This window comes from Rhineura floridana, chromosome 3, assembly GCF_030035675.1.
Source record: "Rhineura floridana isolate rRhiFlo1 chromosome 3, rRhiFlo1.hap2, whole genome shotgun sequence".
Classification (NCBI taxonomy): Eukaryota; Metazoa; Chordata; class Lepidosauria; order Squamata; family Rhineuridae; genus Rhineura; species Rhineura floridana.
The window spans coordinates 74979944-75006183 of NC_084482.1; the positions used below are offsets into that span (position 1 = coordinate 74979944).

The window sequence follows — 26240 nt, forward strand, 5'->3', positions numbered from 1 at the left end:
GAACTCAGTCATGGTTTGGCTTAGCATGTCGTGCGAACCCAGACTCAAGACTTGTCTCACTCCAGTATGGAGAAGACAAGCCATGAAGCCATGTCTGGACAAGACACTAAGCCCAGTCATAACTTCGCTCGCAGTGGCAGGAGGACAAGGGAAGGAGCCATGATTTGGCTTAGCATTCCGTGCAAACCAGCTCATTGTCTTTCGAACTTTCATTTATTGTTATTCATTTGCCATATTGCAAGTCACTTTGGACACAGTCTGGCAGAAAAGAAACAAACAAATGAATGAATGATGTTGTCAGGAAAGAAGAAAGAGGCAGTGTTGTTGATCAGGCAGGGAGGCTGAGGCTTGGAAAGCCAAATGAGAAGAGAGTCCTAAGGTACAGAGGCTGAAGGAGGGAGGGACAGAGCAGGCAGTGGGCAGGCAAGCAAGACTGTGAGGGAGGGGGAAAGAGGCAGAGGAGACACAAAAGTGAAGAAAATGGCCAAAGGAGAAAATTGCACACAGGATTTAGAGACAGACAAAACATTATGCCGTTGGCAGGGGAAAAACATGAAAGGGAAGGGAGGCTGGAAGACTGTCAGGCAGGAACAGGAGGGGAAGGAAAAGCCCAAAAGCTCAGGGGTGGGAGGTTTCATATATTGATCTGAACGATTCAGGTCCAGTCTTGGAGTTAATGCCATATCTGAGCGACAGTTGCTTGGTGTGTGTCTCATGGCAGCAGTGGCATCCACTTGACCTTCTTTTACGCATCTATCTGCTGCATACCTAGTGCCCTTCATCAAAACATATAGCATCTTTGGCACTGCTTAGAGATTTTTGAAATATTAAGCAGTATACAAATGCTTCTAAATAAATAAATAAAATGTTACAATGAGCAGTTGAGTCCATCTTCTGGTTCACAGAAAGCTCCACCCATGAAGTAGAAGACAAGGAGTCCTTAAATACAAGGATTGTGCAACCACAGAAACCACATAAATACTAATATTATCTGGGGAAAAGTGGACAAAAAATAAATGTTTTGTAAGCAAAAAAGTAATCTTTTTTAAACAAACAGCATCCAGCATGAGTGGCCATTATCACTTCTCAATTAACTCATCTAATGAAAAAGTAAATGGCTGCAGCATAAGTATGAATATATTTATTATGTTTGGAGACATCATGGCTATAAAAAGAGCCATCTTGCAAAGCCTACATTGGATCAAAGTCTATGCTATCCAGAGTAAACTGTCCTCACCACATATCGTATAGGTCTCCCTTCAAACTCTAACCTGCCTTCATGGCAGATAGTCACAGCCAATATAGGAGGGACTTGGTTAATTGTGCCAAGAAGAATTCAGGTAGTCACATTCTTTTCTGCCAGTTTCTAATTGTTTAATCTACATATTAATTAGTTCAATATTAACACAGAAACTTCAAAATGCTAGTAATTCTGCCCCATGTGGGAACATGGCACCTACCTGATAAAATCTTCTATATGTTAAACATATCCAGTTCCTGCAACCTTATCTCACATGAAATCATGCATCTATTAGTTTATAAAGTGTGCCAAGGCTTAACCCTGTTTAGAAGTCACATCCTCTGACCTTTATACGACTAAGTAGATGACCATTCATCTACCAGAACTGTACTACTTGTGATAGCACACCATGACCTGTACCATTTCAGAATGCAGAGGGGGACAGGAAGAGAGGAATTTCAAGTTTGGCTCTTCACCCACAACAAAGATTCCACACAGGGAGAAAGATGGCATGTTAAGGAAAAGAACTCCAGTGTTTATTTTCCATGTGAAAAAAAAATTAACAACAACAACTATTGTTGTTGTTGTTATTAAAGCATGTAATCCCCAACCTGCAGTTTGAAGTGGTACAGTCTAGGAAGAAACATACCACATGCCATATGCTAAACATTTAAGTTTGGTTCTGAACCTTAGCTGCACGGTCACTAGTTGTGGTTACTCAGTAATTAGGAAGAGCAAAAGGCACATACCCAAATACATTATCTCAAGGGGCACCAAACTGTGCCTGTGGACCACCAGTGTTTTGTGAGCTTCATTCAGGTGGTCCATGGCATGTCTGTCAATTTGTGGTTGAAGAAGGGAGACGGTACATCCACTGCATTAAATGTTCAGATTCATATTTAATTGTATTTTTATTGCTTCATATATTTCTTATATTGTATTTTATTGTATTACAATTTGAATTCTCAATATATAAGGAATAGAATAATACAATTAAAAATCATACAGCATCTAGCACAGCACATTACAATTTCTGCAACAGGCAGAAAAATCATTAAGTGATCTGTCAAGACCTTTGGCGTTTTTCAATTTGTCTACTGGAAATTTTTTTGAGAACTTCCATTATCTTATTATTCCACTTGTTCCAGGGCACTGAAAGCAGTTTATGGGACTAAACCAGACCTTTTAACCTATCAAGAAAAACATGACTCCCTAGCCTTATATGGCAACATACCAAGGAGGTTCATTAAACTTCCTGCTCATGCTACTTTTCTAGGACCAAAAGCAACAGGTATGACATACAAGCACCTTGTAGGCCACAACATATGGCATTAACTTTGGGGTGGGGGGAGGGGCACAAGTTGTTCAATCATGGCCTAGGCCCTACTAAATCCTCAAATTAAATCTGTCTTGACATGAATACTTAAGAAGAGCCCTGCTGGATCAGAATAACAGTTCACCAAATCCAGGTTCCTGTTTCCCACAGTGGCCAAACAGATGTCTCTGGGAAGCCCACAAGCAGAACAGGAGGACAACAGCTTGCTTGTGGGTTTCCCAGAAATATCTGGTTGGCCACTGTGGGAAAAAGGAACCTGGATTAGATGTAACACTGGTCTGATCCATAAGGGATTTCCTTATGTTCTTGTGTGAGGGCCTAGTTTCAGTCAGGGGTTAGAATGGTCCAGGTTCAGGCCTGCACAATCTATAAACCCCCATTTACAATCCACTTTATTTGCTGACTTCAACAGGACTCCTCTGCAGTGTACATGGATTGTGGATAGCTGTTTAGGCAACAGATAGAGCTGCTCAGCAGCAAAAACTCTGCTTGTATAATTAATGGATAATATTCAGTAACACAAATGAAAATTCAAACAGCATGTAAATGCCTTGAGAATGGTACTGGTAACAAATTAAACATTGAATATTGTTAAAAACATTAGTGAATTTTGTTGCTAAAGGCAATTAAGAGTTGCTTGCTTTTAAAAAAAACCTACTACTCAAAGCTCTCAGGGATTCTTTATTGCCTGCTGCTGCTGGTGGTGGTGGTGGCGAAACTTACCATTCGCTCTTGATAGAAGCAAAAAGAGAAATACGTTGGTGAGCAGCCAGTCACCAGCAAAAGTGAGCAGACGTAAAGGGAGCCAATCACCAACCTATAGGGCCTCTGCCAATCTATAAAGGCGAAGAGCTATGTGATTAACGAATGAGTTATGGAATATTTGGGAGGCTACAGCTACTTAGGTCAAACAATGTATGCATGGGTATGAGAAGCAGATGTTTCTCTGGGCTGGGTAAAAATCAATCCAGATACAGCACCAGAATTGGAGATTGATGTGAGGATAAATAATCAAGCACCATAGTACTTAATTACAAAACCATGAAGATCCCCAGTGCTTAATTTCTAAAAATAGAGGTACCAGGCATCAAGCCACCTGAAAGCCAGACCCTCTGACTTGGAATCATTAACCCACAGTCCCAAATGTGTAGAGGGCACATGCTCAGAGTCACTGTCTTCCACGTTGTTATGATTCCACTTACTCCACGGCTGTGCCCTGACACTGAAAACATGTTTTCTGAAGCTGAACCCTAAAGAAAATTGGCTCAGATTAAGCCATGAAAAACACTATTTGGAGAAAAACTTGTAAATTAATTGACTGGTTTTGTGGACTAGTTCACTACATGCCGAGATTGTCCATTCAGCAACTGTGTGCAAAAAGTTACACTGAGTGAATGGCAAACCTATGCACGTGAGCAATTACAACTTGTTAATTCAAAGCAGGTTGGCCACAACAAAAACAAACCAGTATGAAGCAAAAAAAAAAAGCATTGTGAGAATCTGCACCAGAGAAATGCATTGTGCTTTCACTAGCTTTGGTGGGAAATAATGACTAGATTCAATTTCATGTCTTGGTAGAAGTCTATGTACATTTATTGCAACAGCCTCTACCTACATGCTTCTTAAGGAGCTTGTATGCAAGGAGCACAGTTCCAGGGGGGCAGAAAAGCACACACCATCCACACCTCTACACAATTTTTTGGAGGGTTTCTCTCTTGTCAGGTGGCTCCAAAGAACTCCCAAGCGTGCTCCTAAATTTTCATTGGCTTAAAAAGCAGTTTGGTGGATTGGTGCAAGGAGCTGGGAGGGTCCTTTGCACTCGTAGCAAGTGCACTAGGAGCTGTTTCCCTTTAGGCAGCATCCACACATAAACTGCAATGGCTTCTTATTCAAAAGAGTTTTAAAGATAGTTTGGATGTTTCATGGAGAGAGCTCATAAGAGGAAAACTCTAATATAAATATTATTAGAGCATGCACTCCTTAGGATCACCACAGTGTCCTTCTATGGCAGGTGTAGGGAACCTTTGGCCCTCTAGATGTTGCTGAATTATGACTCCCATCAGCCTCAGGAAGCACAGGTAATGGCCAGGGATGATGGGAGTTGTAGTACACCATCATTGGAGGGCCAAAGATTCCACACATCTGTTTTACAGGATGAAGAACGTTAAGAATAAGCATCCAATTAGCACAGTGATTATAAAAAGACTGTGACTAAGCTACAGGTTAATTTGCATTACTATGAAAAATATTATGAAAAATAGGTATGTATATTCAAATGCATAAGATATTGAGATTTTATCAATGAAAACTGCCTATAGAATTGAGGCAGGATATTACCAGACTATGGATGGCCTATTGAACTCTTACGTTTGACTCTGAACTTGGTGGCAACTCTTCTATGGGATCAGGTGAGGTCACCTGGGGTTTGAGGGATGGGGGAGTCCATTGTGGGTACTATTATTATTTGAAAATGAGAATAAAATTTAAAAAAGAATGAGGCAGGATAGACTTTTAAAAATAATAACTAATGTATAATTTTTGTGTATTTTATTTCAAATGCTCCATGTGAAATTTTTTTTAAAACAACAACGTGAAACCTTCAGTAAAACTGTGTAAAATAAATAAAATGCAGCTCAGGTTCTCAGAGTTTCACAGCAAATGCCTGGTTCTACACCCAAGACCACTCTACATACTGTGCAACCAGATCCAAAACACCCTTTGTTTCTGTGGAGACAAAATGAATGACAAATGCAGCCCAATTCATATCTCACTGCCTCGTGACAGTTGCAAGCTGTGTGTTTCAGCCACATTAAATAGCCATGGAACGCACACTGCAAATTGGCACCTCCTCACAGGGATATCACAGTAGTGGATTATCTGAAAAACTGTCTGTAGATGCACTTAATTGTATTCTAAGTGTTTGAGAAACATTATTTACCATATCCTACTAACTAACAATAAATGAAATCATTTTTAAAGTGGCTTGTGACAGTACTGGCATTAGAACTTTAAATAATTCAAGTAGCCAATCCTGCTCAGCAGGGAAGTAAAATTCACAGGAATACATGGCACATTAAGTGAAAGTGAGAGATAAATCCTATGGGTGGAACCAACTACAAAAGAATCAAGCCTGCCTTCTTTCAAGGTGACTTTAAAACAAAAACAAAAAACTAGCCTTTCCTGGGTGGTGCTTATTCAGCAAATATATTTATTGCTGGGTTAGTTGAAGTACAAGCATGATTCATGTTAAAGCTCAGATATTATACCTTCTAGCCAAAAGATTCTCAAATTGTGGGGTAAGGGCTTCATCACTACTACTTTCATGTTTGGAAAAACTTCACCTGTTGAATTCCTGTCTGTACCACAGCTGTTAATGGCACTGGAGACCTGCCACAAAAAATATGGCAGCTCTATCCTGTAAATAGTGCCTCTGTTTTAGTTATGTTTGGGAAGAGATAGAGAGAGATTCTGTAGACTCAGGGAGAACTGCTATGAAAAGGTTTGAGACTACTAAACCTAATTCTCTATGCCATAACATAAGCTCAGGCTATGAAATGAATATTATATTGGAAAACACATTCCCTATGCATTTCAGTACAGATCTTTAGATGGAAATACTCCCATGGATGTGTGTGGTTTGCTGACCTGCACACAATAGGGAATTTCTGAAGACTTCAGAAGCGGCTCTTCCATTGGGGCAGAGCTGCAGCAGTAGTTTCCTGGCAGCAACATCACTGCTGCTTACCGAGAGGGGTGAGGCAGTGGCAAGGCCTCGGTCACATGGGCTTACTAGCGTAGTCAGTACAGCACTCCTACTGGTGCACCTGCACAGCCCTGACCTTGCTGCCATCTCATCCCTCACCCTCCTAACTTAAGGGAGTTGCTGATGAGGAACGAACAATGAACCAGATGGTAGACTGCTGGAGTATGTGATGAAAGAAGGCAATGAGGAAGGATTGACTCACTCCTTAACATACTCTTCCCTGGACATGTGAGGTTTAAGTTGTCAAATAGATGTAACTTCCAGCGCCATGGATGCACGCTCTTCTTTGTAATTTGCTTACTTCCATTCATATTCAGCCACTAACCCATTCTTTGTCCACATTTAATCCACTACACTTTTGATTAAGTAAAAGTGAAAACTGGTATCTCCAACATTTTAAAAATTCCTTGGCTAAGCTTTGAAGTTGTAAGCAGACTTTGTAAGCATCGCTATTACTCTCTGTTTACTTTCATTGCTTAACTATTCATCAATACAGATGTAATCTTCCAAATTACAACCAGAAAAACTGGGCCAGATGCAGATTAGCTCAATGAGTAATTTATTATTATTGTTATTATTACTGTTGTTGTTATTGCCATTATTATCACCTACATTTTTATCTTGCCTTTCCTCCATTCAATCTGAAACGGCAACTCATTTGTGAACTGTCCTGTCTTTGATTTTCTCAAAGGACCACATAATGGGTTAAGAAACTTAGTGGAACCCAAGGGTCACAACCTCATATTAAAAAAAAAACAAAAACAGGAGTGATTTTGGAGGAACACAACAGGCTTGGGAGCAATTGGGGCAAAGGAGATTAGGAAAGGGAAATACCTCCTCAACTCCTCTGAAATACAGCATCTCTTACCTTTGGGACATGATTTTGAAGGCATCTGGAAGATAGCACTGGACATTCTCCATTTGGAAGGGATCAGCATCACAGATTTTGTCATCCGTACGGCCATAGTTGGCATTCTCCACCATGATGACATCACTGCCTGGGCAGCGCAGCTCAATAGGATAGCCCTCACATGCCAGTTCCCGCCGAACCAGACCAAAGGGTAAGCCAGCACGACTTAGACCTGCTGAGATAGGAGATCAGAGGGTGAGGGCTACAGGCCTATTATGCCACTCGAACAAGCAATTCCAGTTTATCTCCTGATTGACAGCTGCAATTTCCCCCCATCCTTAGGTATGCATAGCATAGCACATAGCATTAGACTAAAGCATGAAAATCAGGAGTATGTATCCCCACCCCATCTCTGCAGTCCAGTAGGCTACAAAAACAACCTGGTAAATCAGGATTTCTGATTTTTCTGTGTATTTTCCATTCACATGCTGCAAGACCTGCAACATATTTATCTACTTCTGAGTCTCTGTTTTCCATGTCAATCTTTGGCAGAGAACAGGAAGGGTCTGTGATTTCTTCTACCTTCACTGTGGCATATTTGTGTTTTGTTTTATATAAAAAGGTGTCCTTGTCCTGACACCACCCAAGAAGAAGAAAAAGAGATTTGCCCCCCATTTGCTGTATATTCAGAGTAAGCTCTACATACTCAGGCAGATGTGCCTTTAAAAACCCAGATATGTTTTTCATAAAGCTTCATGCTCCCCACACCACCCGTGACCCACTTTAGAGACAGCAGCTGAGGAAAGGGTCTGAGAAATGTGCTGAGAGAAATTCTTTGCAATCCTTTTGAATCCTGCAGGTTTTGCAAGACAAGAGAGGTGGAGATGGGAAGTAAACAAGGGGGGAAAGCAACTGAGAATGGAACATGGGATATTAGGGAGGTTTCTAGAAAGATCTGTAGTAGAGCCTTCTGCTCATTTCTACTATGGGAAGGATGTTACATGGATGTCGGGCTGAGAGCAGAGCTCAGAGGTTTGGATTCTGCTACCATCCCTATAAAGAAAGGAAATGAAGAGAACAAGGATATCTGGGATCTATCCCCACAGCCAGAGCTGGCCCATGACATTTTGCTGCCTGAGCCAAAGCAGCCAATGGTCATGTGCCCCCACTCTCCTGCTAGTCAAGGAACCTGAGGCAGAAAATCCCACAAGCACATTTCCCCACCCTTCTTCCCTAGCAGTACAAAAGTAAAATAACAATTAATAAATAACAAATTTGCTGCCCTTTCATGACATCCTAAATCAGCTGCCTGAGGCAGCCCCCTCATTCTGTCTAATGATAGAGTTAGTAGGTACAAACTGTGGGTACAAATTTACCTATCTATCTTTTACAGTGCAATTCTAAGCATGTTTATCCAGAAGAAAGTCCCACTGAGTTCAATGGAACTTTCAGCACAATCCTTCACATGCCGATTCAGAATTCAATGGAGCCCACTCCCAGGTAAGGAGATATAGGGTTGCAACCCTAGTCTGTGTGTTTATTTAGGATTGTAGCCTAACAATGCAATCTTTTATATTATTCAGACCAGAGCTTGGAAAAGTTACTTTTTTTGAACTACAACTCCCATCAGCCCCAGCCAGCGCCATGCTGGCTGGGGCTGATGGGAGTTGTAGTTCAAAAAAGTAACTTTTCCAAGCTTTGATTCAGACGTAAACCTTGTTGAATTCAGTGGGACATGTACTGCAGTCTAAATCATCTCAATTTTTTTTTAACATTTGCTCTAACAGTCCAAGAGGACTCTCCTCCTCTGTGCTCTCCCCCAGTTTCTCTCCAATGGGACTTCCACTCGCTCCACCTCAGATGATCTGAGCTGCATCCACTCTGGAGTACTGCAGTGGGAGCAGGAAGAGTGCTGGTGGGGTGCGGGGGAGGGAATGAGGGGCAGTGGAAACCAATGACATGGAAGCAAGGCAGGCAGTAACCAACACAGTGACAGCTGACTCAGTGGCAGACTGACCAGAGGAAGAGTGAGTGAGTGAGTGTATGTGTGTGGGCCAATCAGCTGGCCTTGATGATCTGCCACTTGACACAAATGTCTTAAGATCTTTGGTGGGGTGAGGCTTGTCCACAGCTGGATCCTCATGGTTAGGGGCTAGTGGTGAAGTATGGTTCCAGAATGTTTTCAACCACAGTTACTATGATGTAGTAGGTGAAGCCTGTAGGCAGCATGGTTTTCTTGACAGAGCTTTTCATGAGAATGCCTCAGACACAAGCTCACCTTAGCATACACAGCCCAATCATTCTGGACTTTCTTTCACACAAAACTGAGCTCATCCTTCCTTCTCCCAGTAGTGATGGAACAGAATTTCATTTGGTGTGCAGAGAGCTGGCCTAGTTCATACTTCCCAAGCTAATACACAGATTGGAACATAATTATCCTTCCGATTTTGCATTTCTCCAAATTTGGCAGTACAGTTCTTGGTTCAAATATGTACCACAATATGTAAATATATACCTTTTAGGGTAAAATATATCAAGAAATATGTCTAGAATATTCAGAGATTAATGCAGAAATGAGATGGAACAGACTTACGAATGAAGATGTGAAAAATTGACACAGACTAGAAATAGATTGATTAGTCCATTCCTACTTCCCAGACACTGCTGTGGCTATTTACAGACATCCCATGCTACCAGCATCAGTTTGGGAAGGGCAGCTACCTGCAACAGCTGAATTTGTGCATTTTGTTACTCCAGGACACAGGAAGTACATGCATTATGGCTGCCTGGAACCCTTGTGGCATGTTCCCCAGCTACAATGAGAACTAACTGAAAAGCGGGTACTTAGGTTACTTAACACATGGATGGCATACAGTGCCCCCCTACATTTTGCTGTCCCACCACACCCTCCTCATGCTAAATTGGGAAGAGGTACTGCTCTCATTTTCTGTGAGCAATGCCTGCAAGGTAAGAAGCGGCACCACTACTCTCATTCATAATCCCTCACAGGGAGGAGTAGCAGGGCCTGGCACCCAGCAAAATGGCTAGGATGGCAATAAAACAGCAGTAGGATACCTGGATGGCATAGGTGTGAATTGACAGCTATGTCTTGGCTATCTGGCATGGCTATCGGGGTCAATGCTTTGAAACAAATATTCCATTTGGTCAGCGTTTCAACTGCTTTGGCATGCCCTGTTCCCATGTTCCATCTGCCATTACAATCTGCATCACATTGGGTAGCACAACAGTTTTGTCTCTCCCAAGCACAGGGTGGGAACGAAGGAGCTTGCATGTTACCAGAAGAAAACTGCAAGGACAGTTGCTCAGTTGTGTGTGTGGATATTTTGTGGCCCCCATTTGGCAGAACATCGGCATTCCTTCTGGGCTTCACAGACCCTCTTAGCTTGTCGCAGTTAATCAGCCAAGAGGCCTGTGCCTTCAGCTGCAAACGGCAAGAATCAGAGCCCCTAGTGGGGAACATACATTAGTGACACTCAGGGCTTTAAAGGGAAGCTAGAGAGGGGACTGGGAAGGAAGCATGTCATAGCTGCTCTTTGTGTAATTTTTCCTTCCCCCTTGCTGGGTTAATGGAAGGACTCTGTGGAGGGAGTCTGTAATTAAACCATTAGCTGAGTAACTAACTAGTACAGCCTGGCGCTGGTGGTTGTCGGGGGTGGGGGGAGCCCAGCAGACAAGAGAAGGTAGAGGCTGAGAGTGGATACATGAACGGATGACAGTAAATGAAGAGGGGATGAAAGAGCTTGGCTCTAAGTACTGTAGAAGCCGAGACAGGGCTGCCAAGCCATGGATTTTCCACACTGGCAGCCTCAGGATAGGCTCACTTAAATAAAGCCCATGAGCCTTCCAATTGCATCTGGATTATGTCTGCAATAAGCTAGGCTATGGCACCTATTTGGTTTCAGGGCAGACAGCTGATTGCAGATAATTGTACGCACCATCTGAGACTTTCCTAAACTTGCGTAATTCACAGGAGCACACTGTTGTGGGGAAACTGTTGCTTCCAGGTCCTTATTTTATTAACTACCATTGCCATTGCTACTAACCTCTTGCTTCTTCTCAATAGGGTCTGAAGAGGACAATGTTATGATCTCCCCTTTACTCCCTCTCATCAATTATGGGCTTGTCTTCTCCTGCATATACCACTAAACTTTAGCAGCTGGGCAACCTGGCTACTCTTGGGAGACTCCTTTGGAAAGTGCTGAGAAACATTCCTTGACTGTGGACACAATGAGGAAGGAACAAGCCTCCCTAGTGGAGCCAGAGAGAGGGGAGGGGGAGGGGGAAGCTGCAGTTACCATGGGCTGACTGACTTTTAGTTATTTAACACAGAATGCATAAACCTCCTACTCAAACTGGAGACACTCTTACAATGGGCATTAACAGGAAAAAAGGAGAAGATAAAGGGACTGAAAATCTTTATTTGCAAGACATTTCAAAAGGGCCAGCCCACTGCACTTTCTGAACTACCAGTAGCACCTGCATCCAGGGTCTATCCATTCTAAGCAGGATATGATTGTATGCCAGACAATTGAGGAGCATTATGATGGCCATTCAGTCCTCCCTACCCAAGCTGTCAAGCTCAGCCATGCAGACAATGAACCAAGGTTAGTGCAGATAACTGGCTTTTATTTAAAGCCACCCCCTGCCTATCGAAACCCATGTGGCTAATACTTTGAAGCTGGACCCAAGTGCTGTGCAGTTGCCCTAGGAAGGGAACACAAAAGGCCCTGAGAGATGAAACGCCAGAAGCAGCAGCCACAGTGGTGCCTTGAAGTGGGAAGCATGGAACAGAAAAGCACTGATTAAAGAGAGCCCATGTGCATTATGGGAGATTCACCAGTGACTTTGACTGCTAGAGTCTTCTCCTGAAAGGCAGAGAGAGATCAAACGCTCCTCTCTCACAGCAATCTCCAGCAACATGGCCAGGTATGATATGGGCATGGGTGGAAAATGTGAAGATGAGCATGAGGAACAGGGCCCCGGGTTGGATATTAAGTGTACCTGTGTTCACACGTCCTTTGCAGTATTACAATGCTTCAGAAGGATTTTTCTTTATTTTTATTCTTTTGATATTTAGTTTACCTATGTCTGGAAGGCTCAAGGTAAGAAACAATTATCAATACACAATCAAAGCATTTGAATATCAAACAGAAGTGCTTCAATCCTTTGGGAAGAAGGGCACGATAGAAAATTAATTAATTAATTAATTAATTAAGAAGATCTTAAAGATTGCTACAAATCTTTAAAAGGCCTTAACAGATTGCACCTATCATATGTAAAAGACCACATCCTCCACTATGAGCAATAAGATTAAACAATAATGCTTTCTTGAGCTAACCATCAAATGTAGAGACTAGACAGCAAAGGCATGTAAAGAAGCATGCTCATGGCCAGTGAATATTCTGTATTTCTCAACTGTACTGCCTAGGCACAGAAATTGCTATAGAACCCAATTGTTCACAGTCTCAGTGTTGCAGGGATCAAGGGCTGATCTAGCATAGTCTACTGTCCCTCAACCCTGGAGTGATAAGTTAAATGCACACAGGCATGAATAAGGAAACAGTCTAAATCACACTTTGATTTACGCGTATGAGTTCCCACCAGTGATAAATTCTTTAACACTTAGACTGAGCAGAGACCCAGAAGCCTGGTATGAACTGGGGCCCAGGCAAGACAACCAAAAGCAACCACCTTAATGAGATAAAACAAGGTCCTTCCACTTGCTCATCATCTTCTTCATTTCTTGACTATATTCAAAGGCAGGATAGCACAAGGCTAGATGTAAGGCAATTCATGTAGGCCATGAGGAACAGAAGCAGAAGAACGCAGAACAAGAAAATAAGTGCAAATTTACACAATCCATACATAGGATTGTGAATGTATCTGAATGTATCAGATTTTCTTGGTGAAGAATTTTTGCAAGCCTTTAAAAAAAACCCATAGAATATAACTCTGGGTTATATTCTCCACTCCACATTTTGGAGCCTCCTTTCCCTAAACATTTATCACAGCATCAGCTTGAGCATCTTCAAGAAGACTTCTTTACATTTCTTTGCATTTTTAGTATGGTAACTGAGTTTGTTTTAAAAGAATGCTTTCCTTAGCTTTCAGGATGCAGCAGTTTAGATGTTTAAAATCAATAACAGGGACTCAGAGTGGTCTGTCTTGCTAATGTGTATACATTGTTTGATGCATTGTAGACAATAGTTAAGAAATTAGAAGAAGGCTAGGACTAGGGAGGGCAGCTATGAGAGAACTAGAAAAGGTCCTCAAATGCAAAGATGTATCACTGAACATCAAAGTCAGGATCATACAGACCGTGGTATTCCCGATCTGTATGTATGATGTGAAAGTTGGACAGTGAAAAAAGCGGATAAGAGAAAAATCAACTCATTTGAAATGTGGTGTTGGAAGAGAGCTTTGAGCATACCATGGATTGTGAAAAAGACAAATAATTGGGTGTTAGAACAAATTAAACCAGAACTATCACTAGAAGCTAAAATGATGAAACTGAGGTTATCATACTTTGGACAATAATGAGCAGACAGGATTCACTAGAAAAGACAATAATGCTGGGAAAAACAGAAAAATGAAAATGGACTGCCTTCAAGTCGATCCTGACTTATGGCAACCCTATGAATAGGGTGCGCATTGTAAGCGGTATTCAGAGGGGGTTTACCATTGCCTCTCTGTGAGGCTAGTCCTCCCCAGTTGGCTAGGGCCTGCTCAGTTTGCCACAGCTGCACAAGCCAGCCCCTTCCTTGTCTGCACCTGCCAGCTGAGGGGCAACTGGACTCCTTGGGACTATGCAGCTTGCCCACAGGTGGCAGGGCACGCAACTCCTGAGCCATTCACTGTAGGGATGATCTTTAGCTGGCCCTTGACACCCAGGAGACACGAGCGGAGATTTGAACTCACAGGCTCTGGACTCTCAGCCAGGCTCATCTCCCCATGTACTATACCAGCCTGGGAAAAACAGAAGGGAGTAGAAAAAAAGGAAGACCAAACAAGAGATGGATTGATTCCATAAAGGAAGCCACAGACCTGAACTTACAAGATCTGAACAGGGTGGTTTATAACAGATGCTATTGGAGGTTGCCGATTCATAGGGTTGCCATAAGTTGTAATTGACTTGAAGGCATATAACAACAACAATTAGTTGAGAGAAGCGATGGGTGTGGCCAAGTACTCACTTGAGTGCAGGTAAAAATGTAAATGTACTGCCTTCAAGTCGATTCCGACTTATGGCGACCCTATGAATAGGGTTTTCATGAGGTTGAGAGGCAGTGACTAGCCCAAGGTCACCCAGTGAGCTTCATGGCTATGTGGGGATTCAAACCCTGCTCCCACAGGTCACAGTCCAACACCTTAACCACTACACCACACTGGCTCTCACTGAGTGCAGGTATCTGTGTCTAAATACAGGTGCCCTCTAGTGGGTACAATGGGCAACACTCCATTGCCCATCCTCCTGCCACCCAAAATCTCAGGAGAAGCTAAAACAAAGGAATCTGGCATATGATGTCCTTCCCTTGGGATACAGCCTAGTAAGCTACAGTCTATGCAACCCCAGCATTTTCCTTGGGAAAGAAGATACTTGGAAATTTTTTCATCCATCAAAGTCTACTGAAATATTGCAGGTTTTCAAGGCCAAGCACACCTAAAGTAAATGTTGTTGTTGTTATATGCCTCCAAGTCGACTACGACTTATGGCGACCCTATGAATCAGTGACGTCCAATAGAATCTGCCATGAACCACCCTGTTCAGATCTTGTAAGTTCAGGTCTGTGGCTTCCTTTATGGAATCAATCCATCTCTTGTTTGGCCTTCCTCTTTTTCTACTCCCTTCTGTTTTTCCCAGCATTATTATCTTTTCTAATGAATCATGTCTTCTTATGATGTGTCCAAAGTACGATAACCTCAGTTTCATCATTTTAGCTTCTAGTGATAGTTCTGGTTTAATTTGTTCTAACACCCAATTATTGGCCTTTTTCACAATCCATGGTATCCACAAAGCTCTCCTCCAGCACCACATTTCAAATGAGTTGATTTTTCTCTTATCCGCTTTTTTCACTGTCCAACTTTCACATCCATACACAGAGATCGGAAATACCATGGTCTGAATGATCCTGACTTAGTGTTCAGTGATACATCTTTGCATTCTCAAAGAACATGACAAATATTCCCTTTAAAAAATGAACTGGCCGCCCATAACACTAATTTACCCATGCCCAGACCCTGTTCACAAATTCTTCTTCCTCCTAGGTTGCACCTACCTCTATGCCGTATTTCCATCCCAGAAATCAACATTTTCTACCCAAAGCAACTAAACAAGCCAAATTGAGCTTGACAAATACATGCCAGGAATGCAACCATTTACACAAAGGGCTAACAATCAAATGCTTTCACAGGAGCAGGCTACTGCAACATGTTACTCTGCTGCTGAGAGAACTGCACTGGCTACCAATTTTCTACCAGGCAAGGTTCAAGGTTATTGTTATTGTTATTAGAATTTATTCCCTGCCCTTCACCTAGAGGTGCCAGGGTGGGTTACAACAATTTTAAAACACATAATTAAAACAGTTAAAAATAACCTAAACAACATCACAGAAAATAGGGTGCGTCCTAAAAATATACATCTCAGTTGTCGAAAGCCAGGGTAAAGAGGTGCGTCTTCAACATTCGCTTGTAGTTGCCAGATGTACCTCAGTGGGGAGGGAGTTCCACAGCTTAGGAGCTGTCTCAGAGAATGCCCTCTCCCACCCCACCCCACAAGCTTCTGATGGTGGCAGAACTATCAAAAGGGCCCCCTCTGCTGATCTCAACACCCGAGGGGTAGGGAAGGGGACCGTCTTACAGATGTTTGGAACCTAAGTCATTTAGGGCTTTAAACACTAATGTGAGCACCTTGAACTGGGCCTGGAAAAGAATTGGTAACCAATGCTGTTGTTTTAAAACAGGAGTTATATGAGTTCTAAAGGGAACCCTCTCCAGTAATCTAGCTGCTACATTTTGGACCAGTTGAAGTTTCCATGTGTTCTTCAAGGGCAGCCCCACGTAGAGTGCACTGCAGTAATCCAGTATGGAAGTTACCAGAGCATGGAACACTGTGGCCAAGTCTTCTCTGTCCAAAAGGGGCTGAAGCTGGCAAGCCAGCCAGAGCTGGAAAAAAAGCACTCCTAGCTACTGAGAGCACCTGAACCTTCAGTGACAGTGTTGGATCAAAAAGTAGCCCAAGGCTGCAGACCTGCTCCTTCAAAGAAAGAGTAACCCCATCCAAACAGGCTGTCTTCCCACTTCCTGGACATAAGAACTGTGGACACATAACACCCCTGTTTTTTCAGGATTCAGCCTCAATTTATTGGCCCACATCCAGTCCATCGCTGCTTCCTCAACACCTCAACTGCCTCTCCTGATTCAGATGGAACAGAGTAGAGCTGGGTGTCATCTGAATACTGATGGCACCTCACTCCAAATCTACTGATGACAGCTTCCAGTGGCTTCCTATTGATGTTAAATAGCATGGTAGACAGGATGGAACCGTGCGGAACACCACAGGATAATTCCCATGGTGCTGAACGGTAGCCTCCTACAACTACTTTTGGAAGCGGCCCTGGAGGTATGAGCGGAACCACTGAAGCACAGTGCCCCTAACCCCCACATCCTCAAGACATTCCAGAAGGATATCATGGTCAACAGTATCAAAAGCTGATGAGAAATCAAGGAGAACGAACAGGGTCACATTCCCCCTATCTCTCTCTCGAAAGATGTTATCAACCAGGGTGACTAAGGCAGTTTCAGTGCCATGGCCAGGCCTGAAGCAAGACTGAAATGGATCCAAGTAATCACTTCCCTGCAAGCATGTCTGAACTGGACCACCACCACCTTCTCAACCACCTTGCCACTGGACAATAGTTGTTTAATACTTCTGGGTCTAGTTACTTTACAAAGCCGTAAACAACTTGGGCCCAAAGTATCTTAAAGACCATCTGATTTCTTATAGCTCCATCTTGATTGCTGAGGTCTTCTTGATAGGGCACTTTTCGTGGGCCCATGTGCTCGTGAAGTTCAGCTGGCCTTTACTAGGAGCTGAGCTTCTAGTGGGGCAGGCCCTGCCCTGTGGAACTCCTTGCCAATACAGGTTTGGCAAGAGTCATCCCTGCTTGTTTTCAGACCTCTTCTAAGAACTATTATTCAGACCAGCCTTTCAAACCTGAGATTCTTTGTCTTTGCTTTTACTGATATGTTTGACATTATAAAATAGTTTTTACTATTTAGGTTGTATACCACCTTATGATATTTTATATGAAAGTGTGGTTTATAAATATTTAAATAACAACAACATGGGATATTGGGCCATATAGTATCAGAGAGCTGGAATGGTTGAAAGCACTATTTAGTCCTGCCTCCTGCCCAAATGAAGGAACATCCATCTACTTGCCCCCAATCCTACTCCTATCATTCTGCTCTGAACAGTGCCCTGCAAAGATAAAAACAGTGAACCCCATGGACCACATGCTTGCAGAACAAATAGCTCCTGACAATTAAAACAAGTGTGACAGGCCATACACTGCACAACAAGGCAAGGTGAAGGAAGAGAAAAGAGAGGAGCAACTAGTAATGCCTCTGATTGGGATGAGATTGTTTGAAAATGTAAGTACATAACTAAGTAAGGGGGGAAGGCTGTTGGAAGGAAGAGTTATATGGGATGTTGTTGAAGGAAAGGAAGAAAATAGGGGTGGGAATGGGAATTGAAGTGACCGCCATGGATGGATACACTTGATCTGGGGCTTGGTTTGCTTTGTAACCCAAAGTGTTCTCACTTTGTGCTCATGATACAGCTGGAAAGCAAGTCTCATTGCAATGGGCGGCACTTACTTCTGAGGGTGGTATTCAGTGGGTTAGTCCTACTCACAGTAGAATCATTAAAGATAATAGACATGACTAACTTAAGTTCATGAATTTCAGTGGGTTTTTTCTGAGGAGGTCATAATGGAATACAAACCTGAGTTAACAGCATGGAAAGGATCAGGCTGCACAAATAATTCCTCATGGGTCAATGGAGCAAAAAGCAAGGGAGAGAAGGCAAAGCATGTAAAACCCCACAGGACAGACTGTAGCTTATGACGAATACTTATCTGTAGACCTGCCTCACTTCTTTGTGTTTTGGAGGCCCACATCTTTGGCCCTATGGGAAGAGGGGCAGACACATAGTAGTGTGGATTATATTGCTCTACCTGATGATCTGAAATAAAATGTTCCATAACGGCCAGTTCTATACATATTCAGGGATATTATGCCCCTTGGCTTGGGAAATGGGAAGGCATTATTTGCTGAGATGTTGACTATCAACAGTTAGCAGTTAGCACCTGGACAAAAGACTGAGCAGACACATGGGTCACCTATGGTAAAATGTGTTGTATTTCTATTCAAGTTATAATAATTATTTCTAAATGTGCATCTATATATATATGAATTAGCATATGCAAATTTGTCCCCTTTTTGGTGATATGTTGCATCTTTTTTAGTGATGTGTAAGTAGCCAACCTACAGCGACAGCTCTCCCATAAATGGGCTCTCCTGCAAAGCTCTAGCAACTTCAGGCTATTTGCTTACACCATAGATGGCTTATCTTTTTCAGCCGGAGGGCTGCATTTCCTCATGGGCAACCTTCTGGGAGGGGTGCACATGCCAGTGGTGGACAGGGCCAGAGGCAAAAAATGAGTGGAGCAATAGATGTGTCTCTTATTTTTGTGTAATAAGCCATATTCCAGCCATACAAAGTCAGAGGATTCTATAGCACCACCATAATTCGTCTTGCATATCTCTCTATCTCAGCAAGGAATCACAGTTCAAGGGATGCATTCTAGCCAGGCAAAAGCACTCGGGGAGGGTGCAGAGCAGGGTAGGTGAGGGGTGTGGCCTGAAAATCTTGAGGGCCAGACAGAAAAAGCTGGATGGCCACATTTGACCCTCAGGCCTGAGGTACCCCACCCCTCAAGTTCTTCATTTTAGCTTCTTCATGTCCTTCTCCCTACACCAAAAATTCAGGAAGAATCAGATCTAGATTAGCAAGCCCACTAAAAGACAGCCAGTCATAATATCAAGGTCCCTGCTGCACTTTTAGAGGTACTGCCCTCTACTTATTGGGAAGGTTTATCATTAAACATGTCTTAGGTACACACGAATATATATATGACAAGGACAGGAATAGGAATTGCAAAGCACTGTACATTTCTAAATAAAGTACTTCTGTTTTCAGTACTTAATTAGAAATATTTTGACATGCTAAACAGAAGCAGTTAAACACTGTTCTAAAAATTATTTTACTGTTTATTATGAAAGAAATAAAGTTTTATTCTGGGAACTGCAGAATTGCCCACTTCTATTTTCTATTGAAAGAGAGTTTTGTTTTGTTTTCTGGAGCCTTCTGGTCTTGCTGTGGTAGTGGGATGAAGGTTTATGAATGAATTCATCACAAGGCGTGGCTTCATTCAGGAAGTAGCCTTGCCTTCAGAGGGCTGCCTCTCTTGAATTCCCCTTACCTTGTGTGGCTGAGGTAACGAGCACAGTGGTGATGCAGAGACTCCAGAGGGCATGGATGAGCCGGGCCATGCTGCACTTGATGCTGGAGCTGTCAGCAACCTGGAGCCACTCTGGTCATCCCAGAGTGGGGGGCACAACAGCAGGCCTAGTGGAAGAGAGAATAGAAGTCTTGAGTCTAGTTAGGAACAGAAGAAATAGCTCTGGGAAGAATTTTATTCCCTGTCCTTATTTTGTCCCCAGTAAAATTCACAACTCTTTTATATGCTCCTTCCTGCTCTAAGGCCCATATACTGTTGTCCCAATCTGCCCTTCCACTCGGTGTATTTCCTAAGAAGCTCCTATAGCTCAATACATCTAATCTGTGTGCGTACAATCATGGAAGCCTTTTATGAAGCCATACCCTAGAAAAGAAGGTTTTAATAGAAAGGGACATAGGTTGTGAAGTTACTGCTTCCATCCCAAAGTATAAGATAAATTTCTTTCTTTCTATCTATCTATCTATCTATCTATCTATCTATCTATCTATCTATCTATCTATCTATCTATCTATCTATCTATCTATCTATCTATCTATCTATCTATCTATCTATCTATCTATCTATCTATCATAAGGCCTTGTGGCAGGTTACAACAACATAATACACAGTTATAAACACAAATAAAAGAGTTACAATTACAAAAACAAGTAAAACTGTTTCAACTAGAACCAAATAATATAGATTTGGCAAAACAGGTGGGGCCCCTAAAACAAAACACCATACCTGTCAAAGGCCAGGGTAAGGAGATATGTCTTCAGCATACAGTGAAAAACTATACAACAAATATGCTAGACACACGTCTGTGGGAAGGGAGTTCCACAATTTAGGGGCTGCCACACAGAAAGCCGTCTTCTGGGCTGCCATTCCGCACATTTCCAAGGGTAGCAGAATCCAAAGAACTAGCTGCTACCGCAAACTGGCCTCTACCAGATTTTGCCTGGAATTTTATTTATTTATTAGATTTATATACTGCCCTTCCTCCCAGTAGGAGCCCATCATAGCATGCTATACTATATATCAGGATGGGCAGAACAAGGTCAAGGTCCTGCCGAACAACAGAAATTCCCAGATGGAAAAGCAGGAGGCCTGTATGTATAGGAGCCCAATTTCTGGTCACTCCCTCCCCCCCTCCCCCACATCACCTTAAAAAACATCACCTTAAAAAACAATTTTAAGCAGGTTCCACATATGCCAGTTTACCAAATTAAACTTTGTTTCTTTTGTTTCCAGCCTTGTGAAACACACAGCTACCTCATAACTCAACACCCTCATCTCCCTTCTAGACATCCCAGCAAAGTGTCTTTATCAGCACACAGCTATTGGTTCAGACATTTCAATTGAAAAACAACCTCCCAAGTGTACACCTCAGTGAGTGTCTGGGAGTCACACATTTACCATCAAGGACTGGAAAGAGGCTGATGGTGTGCTTCTGGGTTCTTGAGACCAAGGAACAGTGGTGAGCTGTCTAATCCTTAACAACTCTGGCATACTCAACTGCACTGGCTTTCAAATATTCTACCAGAAGGAACACCATATTCCTGACTCTCTCTCTCTCTCTCTCTCAAGAGAAAGAGGGAGGGAAGGAGATTGACCTCTAATTCAGAATTTCCACATTAACTTACCTGCTGAGAAATCCCTATATATCTGACATGGAACCATTGGGCATTGTAGAGGATTCCAGGGCAGGAGTTCCCAAACTGATGTCCATGGACCACCGGTGGTCCACGAGCTTCATTCAGGTGGTCCACAGCAGGTCCACATTAAATATTTTTATTGATTTTTAACTGTATTTTTATTGCTTGTTTTATATCCTATAATGTATGTTATTGTATACAGTTTGAATTCCACAGAATGCAAATTGTAATACAATAAAATACAACATAAGAAATAAAAGAGGCTATAAAAATATAATTAAAAATTATACAGCATCTAGTACAGCACATTACAATTGCTACAACAGGAAGCCCAGGGCTTTTTTGGTAAAAAAAAAAAATGAGGTGCCGGTACAAGTGCCATGGGCAGCAAAAAACCAAAACGAGGTTATGGTACCCCAATCCGGTGAATACTATAACAAAACAAAGCAAATAAACAAGCCCTGCCTATGAACCTTGATAGACAGACCACAGAGCAGGACTACAATGGCTGATCATAAAGCCTGGGCAGGTTTGCAAGGATGCAGAAATTTAGCAGCAAAAACATTTTCTGTTACAGAGGTGAAGAGTGGGAAAGGTTCTACCTGATAAACTTCTCCCTGTCACACAGCTGGTGAAACCATTAAGAGTCCTTCAGAATAATCAAAATGTGTTCATATGACTGAACAAATACTAATATAATTTGTATTTGTTATGGTCCCTTTTATGTTAGTCAGCTCATGGCTGGGGATGGGGAACCTGTGGCTCTTCATACGCTCTCAGGCTCCAACTCTCATAAAACTCCAGCCAGCAAGGCCAATGGTCAGGGTTAATGGAAGCTGTAGTCCAACAACTTGTGAAGGACACAGCTTTTCAGTCAATAGTGGAATGGTGGCCTTTGGACCCTATTTTCTGGAAGTGTTGGGAAGAGAGGGTATATGAAGATGAACTTTGGGGCAAGGTGGGCTTCAGTACTAGCCTCCCAGTTGCTCTACTCAATTTCTGTCCCAGTCAGGATTCACCTTCCTGGATGCAGCTACAGGAGGGCTCCAGAAGCAAGTCCTACAGACCTACACTTACAGTATACAGTGGGGACTGGAGAGTCTGTCACTTCAGAGATACCAGAACAGAACTGGGGAGTAGTCTGGGGAAGGGTTAGGGGAGCCCAGAGTACAAACTTCTATTCAATGCATGTGAGACACTCTTTCCCCTCTTCCTTTTCCCAGACCCATCTCACACACCCCTCATGCGCATGTACGGTGGCCAACTAGCCTAATTTTTAGGCCACCTGTCAGAGAAGCAAACTGGAGGGCCATTCCCTCTTCTTCCTTGCACTGGTTTTTGTTTACTTTCAAACTGTACATCCTGTAGCTTTTGCACATGGTTCTGTCCTCAGATGTGCCCCAAACCATTTGGTGCTGTGAGAGGTGTGGCCGAAATAGTGGGGGTACGCTTTGGGAAGGAGATGTAGCTGAGGGAGAGTTCGGATGGCCGGATAGAGAGGGCTAGCAGGCCACATTTGGCTCTTGGACCCTGAGGTTCCTCACCCTGGCCTAAAACATTGGACCCAGGGCAGGAGAAGGAGTTAATGGGAACTAGCCCACAGGCAAAGATTAAAGTGCCACTGTCCCAGTTAGGACGGCTTCCAAAGCAGAGGTACACAGTTCAAATCACCCTGAGGGCTACTTGTACATTTTTATTTTACATTTTTATTCAGGAAGACCACACTGTTACATTAAACATAAAAAGGCATTTTTGTTACTACTTTTAGCACTGTGTTTTCTACAACTATTCTCTGTTCACTTTGTCCCCATGTTAACTTCATGGCACACTCCTTTTCCCCTCCTATCTCTGTTAGCCTTTCTTTTCTCTTTCTGCCCATTAGTACTTTCTTCTTCCTCTGCATCCCATCCCATCCCATCCCATTGCCTTCCCTCCCTCCTTCCCTCCTACACCCAGTCCTCTTGTTCCCCAACACAGAGGTCCCTCTGCACTCCATCTGAACATTTGCCTTGCTGGACAAAACAAAAGATCCATTTAGTTGAGCATCCCATTTCCAACAGTGGCCAACCATGGGCTTCCAGGAAGCCCACAAACAAGAGCACACAGGCAACAGGCCTCCATCGTGTTTATCCACAGCATACTTTATGGTATATAGAAGTACATTGTTTCTGTGCGTGGAGGCTTCATGAAGCTACATCCTCCATGAATTATGTCTAAACTCCTTTTAAAGCTATCTAAGCTAATGATCATCATCACAACTTGTACCTATGAACCGCACAGATTAATTGAAGAAGTGCTTCATTTATCTGTTCTGAATCTTCTGCCAATCATCATTGGATTATTCCAAAATTCTACTATGATGAGGAGGGAGAAACTTTTCTATCTACTTTTTCCACACCATAATTTTATAAACTTCTATCATGTTCCCTTTAGTCATTTGTTCCCCTAAACCAAAGAACCCAAGGCACTTTAGCTATCATTAGGAAGATGCTCTGACTCCTAGACCATTTTGGATTCTCATTACAGTACTTCTATCTTTTTTGAAATAGATTACCAGAACTGCGCGTTGTATTCCAAGTTTGACTGTATCACAAATTTAATCACACAATATACGATACTTGCTGTTTGATTTTCAATCTTTTTCCTTGTAATTTCTAATATGGAATTTGCCTTTTTCATAACTGACATACCCTACGTTCCCTGGGAAGTCATGACTAGTTTAGACCACATTTGTGTTATAAAGAATGGGATTATTTTATCCCACTGTGCATAGTCTTATCATTTACTTACACTGAATCTTACATGCCATTTATAGTCCATTCAACCCAGTTTAGATATTTACTTTAAAAAAAAAATCCTCAGCCTGCTTCGGAGCTTATCATCCTGAATAATTTGGTTTATTCCACAATTGCTACCTCATTTCTCACCTGTGACTCCAGATTATTTATGAATGTCAAAGTCCCCCTCCCTTTTTTTCTCCTTGCACTATCTCTGTTACTCCTTTTTTCTTCCTTGAGCATCTTTGTTGTTGCTGTTCTGTTTCTGTCCACTCCCCTCCCCACTTCTCTACTTGCAGAGTTTTTACACCCCCAGCAATTCACACACTGCATCAGATGCAAAAACGCTGAGCCACACATGACTTGCTGACTACAGCATGCTGGAAAAATATGGCACCAATTCCACCATGTGGTTCTGAATCAAGAGAGGAAGAGCAACACAAAAAATAACCTAGGTATTCTCCCAACACCCCCACTGGTAGGCCTGCACAGACCAGGGTTGCTTCCATAAAAAATGAGACCTGAAACAGGCATTCAGAAGTCTCCTGGGGGGGACCACATTCAGGCCTTATGGCCTTATGACCTGCAGCCCCAATCGCAAGGTAGAGTTCAAGAACAGGCACTGGCAGTAAAGGTTTTTAATTTACTATGCATAGCTAACTAGCACATAACCCAGTAGATTAAGTCAGCACTGGTGAGCACTGGGAGCAGAGCATGGAAAAGTTACTTTTTTGAACTACAACTCCCATCAGCCCCAGCCAGCATGGCCACTGGATTGGGCTGATGGGAGTTGTAGTTCAAAAAAGTAACTTTTCCAAGGTCTGACTGGGAGTATAGAGAACCTAGCCTGCCTTATCCTTGAGAGTACTGAGATCATACTGAAATAAAGCAAGAAATGTTCGTCATCCTTCACACTAATAAATTAGGGACAAAAACCAGAAGTCTCATCACACACTTTCCTGTATGAATAGTGGTCCCCTTTCAACAAAGGCTGTGAGTCTGAATCTCAGACTAGGTGGCTCATACTATGATCATTGGGCTGCCCAAGTTGCCATATCAATGGGGCTGAAACCCAGACAGTGTCCACCACTAGAGGGCCTTGCTGGTGCTGTTTCAGTCAAATGGAAATAAAGTGAAACTTGATCAGTGCCTACCCAAGGGTGATATATCCACCACCACCACCCTGTCCCATACACTGGGGTCTGAAATTGCATGTGTGGTGATAATGGGAAGCAGGAGCCAGGGGTGTTCCAGCTTTGGGTGGAATGGCATGCATGTAGAAGATGGGCTGTCCTATAGTCTCTGATCACCAAAAGAAGGGTGTAAACATGGGATTAAGTATCTGACACAGAAGAAACAACAACCCACTCCCTAGTCATAATCCCCATAGCCAAGTCTGATAACAGGCCCCTGCTGATAGTCAGATGCTCTGACAGCTGTTACTCACCCCCCCAGCTGAGCTACAATGGGACCTTGGCTGAATTAAACACAATAGCTTCTCCATCTTCTGAGCCACCCCCTGTGCTCTCAGTGCTGTAACTAGACAGGTGCAACAGGTGCACAGGCCCAGGGCCCAAGATGAAGGGGCCCCTAAAATGGATTTGCTGAAATGAAAATTATTGATAAACGTTATATCGTATTTCTTGTATTATTATTTCCCCCCCAAAAAAATTAAGGGCCCCCAAAATAAAACCTTGCACAGGGAACATGAAAAGCTAGTTACGCTACTGTGTGCTCTGATCCAGAATGCCAATCCCATTTGTAGGCCAAGGACAGAGAAATGTCCACTCAGGAATCAACACTGCCTTGTATAGGAATTAATTTGCACTGCTTGACCTGGAAGAGGAATGAATGTCTAGTGAGAGTGTCAGGGAACCAGATGTTAGAGAAGCAGGGGTAGGAGCCATCTGGACTCCTGGGGTGTATAAACCGGAACCCAAGCTGTTTACACACAAGCTCCATGTTTTGAGTTACACATATGTAATATGAAAAAGGACTGATCTTTTCTAGAGGGAGCTATAATAAAGGGGTCTAC

The 26240-nt window shown here is 42.7% G+C and overlaps 1 protein-coding gene across 1 annotated transcript in view; it reads right to left on the minus strand.

Annotated features, from left to right (window-relative positions):
- Window positions 1-26240, minus strand: part of ADGRL1 (adhesion G protein-coupled receptor L1) — a 158904-nt gene that overhangs the window by 49499 nt on the left and 83165 nt on the right. Inside the window, exons 2-3 of the mRNA XM_061616632.1 lie at window positions 19756-19901; window positions 7208-7424 (exon numbers count right to left, since the gene is read on the minus strand). Of these exons, the coding sequence (XP_061472616.1) occupies window positions 7208-7424; window positions 19756-19825 (287 nt within the window). The 5' untranslated portion in view covers window positions 19826-19901. The remainder of the gene's footprint in view (window positions 1-7207; window positions 7425-19755; window positions 19902-26240) is intronic.